The sequence below is a fragment of the Elephas maximus genome, chromosome 19 (assembly GCF_024166365.1).
Source record: "Elephas maximus indicus isolate mEleMax1 chromosome 19, mEleMax1 primary haplotype, whole genome shotgun sequence".
Lineage (NCBI taxonomy): Eukaryota > Metazoa > Chordata > Mammalia > Proboscidea > Elephantidae > Elephas > Elephas maximus.
The window spans coordinates 18,031,121-18,035,336 of NC_064837.1; the positions used below are offsets into that span (position 1 = coordinate 18,031,121).

Sequence of the window (4,216 nt, forward strand, 5' to 3'; positions counted from 1 at the left end):
ACGAGCATACCTTTTTATTGTATTCTGGAAAAATCTGCTTAAAGCTACAAATTGAATAAATGAAAAATATCTTCCTCCTTATAGCAGTGCAGAGGGAGAGAACTTGTTTTAGGTTTATGTCAGAGACTGCAAAGGTCTCCTTTCAGTCATAAAACAAAAATTTCCTATGAACCAAACCCCTTTCTCTAATAACATATCGCATGTATTTTTTGCTGTTGCTGGTGCAAAATGAAAATAACTTCAATCTGCTTTTTCTCATCTCATCTCATCTTTACTCATACTCTTTCTAAATAGTACCCATTCCCTCAGAACTGAGTTTTAAAATTCGTTTTCTCTTAGCTTGTTTAGTTGCTGAAATTAGCTTCCGGAAATTCCTTCAACCTGTTGCTGCTCAGGAAAAAAGCAAAACAAAACAAAACACTAAATTTGTTAAAAGAATAAAACTTCTTAGTTCATATTTTCAGTTTATTTAAGCAGTCTTTTTCCCCCATCACAATGATTTTTCTTCCGTTTCTTTCGTCTTCACTGCCTATCCCTCATTCCATCTTATAGACACCATTCCTCTTGAATGATTGATCACTCTCTCGAGGTAGCAGTTAAAGGCACAGCCTGCCTAGGTTCCAATCCCAGCTCTGACATTTATAAGCTGTGTTCACTTTGGGCAAGTTCAATTTCATCATCTGTAAACTGGAAATAATGATAGTATTTAGCTCAGAGGGCTGTTATTAAGTTAAATAAGCTGATATATGTCAATTGCTTAGAACAGTATCTGGCACATGGTAAGACTGATATAAGTGTTAGTTATTATCCCTGCGGGTGCAAACAGTTTGTGTTCAACTACTAACCTAAAGATTGGGGGTTCAAAGACACCCAGTAGTGCCAAGGAAGAAAGACCTGGTGATGTGCTATTGTAAATATTACAGCCAAGAGAACCGTATGGAATGCAGTTCTACTCTGTAACACATGGCTCACCATGGGTCAGAATGAACTCTGTGGACAATGGGTTTGTTTTCTTGTCATTTTCATTGCCCTCTTCTTCATAGGCCAATCTCTGATCTCATTTTATCTTATCCATGCTCCACTTGCACTAACCACAATACCTCTCAAAAGCAGCAAGTGGAGCTATGATATTCTTAAGGCCAGAGGATGGGTGTCTTATTTAGAGGGCCATCTCCCCATGAGCACCCGCTGCAGGGCACCCTGCACATCAGGGTTCCTAAGGCTATAGATGAGTGGGTTCAGCATGGGGCTAATGACAGTGTTGAGGATGCCAACCCCCTTGTCCTTGTCTGAAGCCTCGACTGAACCCAGCCTCATGTAGCTGAAGACACCTGTCCCATAGAAGATGCCCACCACGGTGAGGTGGGAGCTGCATGTAGAAAAAGCTTTCTTCCTGCCTCCGGCAGAGCGGATTCGTAGCACAGCAGCCACCACATGGGCATAGGACACAGTGATGAGGACCAAGGGGGCCACACCCATGAAGGCTGCTGCTACAAAGAGCAACTTCTCATTGAGATGGATGCTGGAGCAGGAGAGCTGGAAGAGCTGTGGAAGGTCACAGTAGAAGTGATTGATCACATTGGGGCCACAGAATTTAAGAGCAGACAAAGCAATTGTTTGGGTCAGTGCATTGGAGAAGGAAAAGACACATGACATGCCGACCATGGCTTGCTGGATTCCCCAGCTCATGCGGGTACTGTAGGTGAGGGGCTGGCATATGGCCAAATAGCGATCATATGCCATGACAGTCAGCAGGAAGCAGTCCACCCCAGCCAGGAGGTGGAAGAAGAAGAGCTGTGAGAGGCAGGATCTGTAGGGAATGCTCCTGTCTTTGGACGTGAGATGCCTCAGCATGGCAGGGACGGTGACGGTGATGCACCCAACATCCAGCAGGGACAGGTTCCCCAGGAAGAAGTACATAGGGGTGTGGAGTTTGGGCTCAACAAGAATGGCAGCCAGGATGCTGAAATTGCCACCAACAGTAGCCACATAAGCAAGAAGAAAGATGGCAAAGAGGATGAGCTGTAGAGCTGGAGTCTCTGTTAGGCCTAGCAGGACAAACTCAGTCACAACTGAGCCATTTCCTGAGGCTCCCAGATCCATAGGTTTCTTCTACCAGCAGTAGAATTGTGCAAAGCTGGAAGATGTCAATGGAGGTAAAAGGAAAATGTGCTCTTGATAACCTCTCAGTGGCATAACCAGGAAAGGGGAGGGCTGTAAGAACATATAAAATTTAAGGAAAATAAATATAGAGATTGAGAGATAATAGGAAGATACTTGAAAAACCTGACTCGTAATGAGTAAGGAGAATAGTAGCATTGGACAGACTTACACAGAGATAGATGATTTGACATGAAAAGGGGGAAGAAATGTAACATTTTAAGGTTAAAGGGAAAGATTATTTTCCTGAGATGAAAGTTCCAAGAAAGAAACCCAAGCCTGCAGATGGTGGGATGGCCATAGTTGTGGTACAGGATGCCAGAGGATAAAATGGAGGCTTTAACGGAAGAGGAGAAAAGGCATGCTCCCCCTCAACCTGTGTCCTTGCAAGCTCCACATACATATGTCATCATATGTGATGGCAACCATGAGATTCCTGCCATTTCCCAGACCATTAAGAAAGAGATTGATTTGTGAAACCATGTAAAACTACAAGATCTAGTCTGGGCTTTTCAGAACATAGTGAGTACATTAAGTTATTGGGATGTCATTAAGGACATTTCCAGCTCTATAGCTGGTAATTATCAGATTGCTAGATTTTCTAAATAGTAAGATTATATTGCATTTCTCCCCATAGAGTCTGAGAAATTTGGCTGCCAAAATACTGACCTATTACTGAATAAGGAAAATGTAAGCAGAGATTTTGAGCAGGGTAAGGGATCCAAGATTTAAGCTCTCAGTTAAACTGCCCTCCTCTCTCACAACTAGAGTCTTAAGTTAGCAAGCACATAACCGTTCCATGAATTCCCTTCTGCCTCCAAGTCCACCATCACTTAGCTTCTTGCTCTTTGGCCGTGGCTCTAAATACATATCATCCAACACACCTACTATCATGGACCTGATGACTAGATAAGGCCCAAGTCTGCTCCAGTGTCATGAACTGCCCACATCCCTGGTAACTTAGGAAATACTTTCCTTTTCCCACCCTTGAAGTGCTTACACTAACAAAATTCATAGTGATCTGCCTCCACCTAGGGTGATGGCAGAGGGGTGGATATTTAAGTCACTAACGGAAGTCTGCTTTGTACAGGGAAAGGATGGAGTTGAAGATCCCCAAGGGGCAAAAAGCATGAGCAGAGGAATACATTGCCTGATGATTAGGCTGCATTTTGAGAACAATGTCCACAATTCTGCATAGGTCAACTACCATCTAATTGTCTGGCCCTTTCAGCTGGCATGTCATTCTCACCATTACCTCAAATTTAGTCTTTCCAAATCTGAACAGACCTTCTTCGTTCTCAACCTGCTCCTGTCTTAACTATTTTGAGTAGTTTCTGCCATCCTTTCAATTAGCCAGGCTTAAAACCTTAGTCATCATGGACTAAGCACCCAAGTCCCACTGGATTTTTGGTGGGGGGGAGGAAGGAGAAGCCATTCTAGGTCCCAGAGTGTGAACTTCACTCACTGGGAACCAAGAGTGCAGAGCTTGGGAAGGCACTCACCCAGCCAAGGGGACAGGCAGACACTTGCGAGGCAGAGAGAAGGGACAGCCACACTGTCCAGTGGACCCCACAGACAGGGAGACTTATAAAGAAGAGAGAGACAAAGAGAGGGACAGCTTTGCTGACATCATTTTCACATTGGGATTTTTCTCCACCCCATTATTACCCCTGGAGGCCTCAGAAATTAGCACCTTCCAGAGGGAGCCAGAGCCAGATAAACAATGCCCTTGCCACAAACATCATGATCTCTATTATCTTTACAATGTTTCTGACTTTCTCAAAATGTTTCCAAGTACAACCTCCATGGAAAGGCAGAGTTCATTCATTTATTTAACAAAAATGTTTTCAGCATTCATTGTGAATCAACATTCTTATCAGCATTTTACAGGGTTAAACTGAATCTCATGAAGTCTTAAAATGCAGAATGTTATTGGAGACAAGTTGGGATTTTGGGATTCTGGTTTAGCCCAGCCAACCATCTTGGGACAGGAAGGGAGAGGAACAGAGCAGAGACTTGTGACTTTCTAGCCTTGCTTGCAGCATGAGGCAGAGAG

At 43.7% G+C, this 4,216-nt stretch overlaps 1 protein-coding gene across 1 annotated transcript; it reads right to left on the minus strand.

Moving 5' to 3' along the window:
• Positions 1 to 1,155: 1,155 nt before the first annotated feature.
• Positions 1,156 to 2,103, minus strand: LOC126062633 (putative olfactory receptor 3A4). The gene has a single exon (XM_049860345.1). The coding sequence runs from the start codon at positions 2,101 to 2,103 to the stop codon at positions 1,156 to 1,158; it is 948 nt and encodes a 315-aa protein (XP_049716302.1).
• Between the last annotated feature and the right edge of the window lie 2,113 nt (positions 2,104 to 4,216).

Excerpts from the sequence above, each read along its gene's own strand:
- LOC126062633 (XM_049860345.1), bottom strand. The coding sequence starts at position 2,103 with ATGGATCTGGGAGCCTCAGGAAATGGCTCAGTTGTGACTGAGTTTGTC.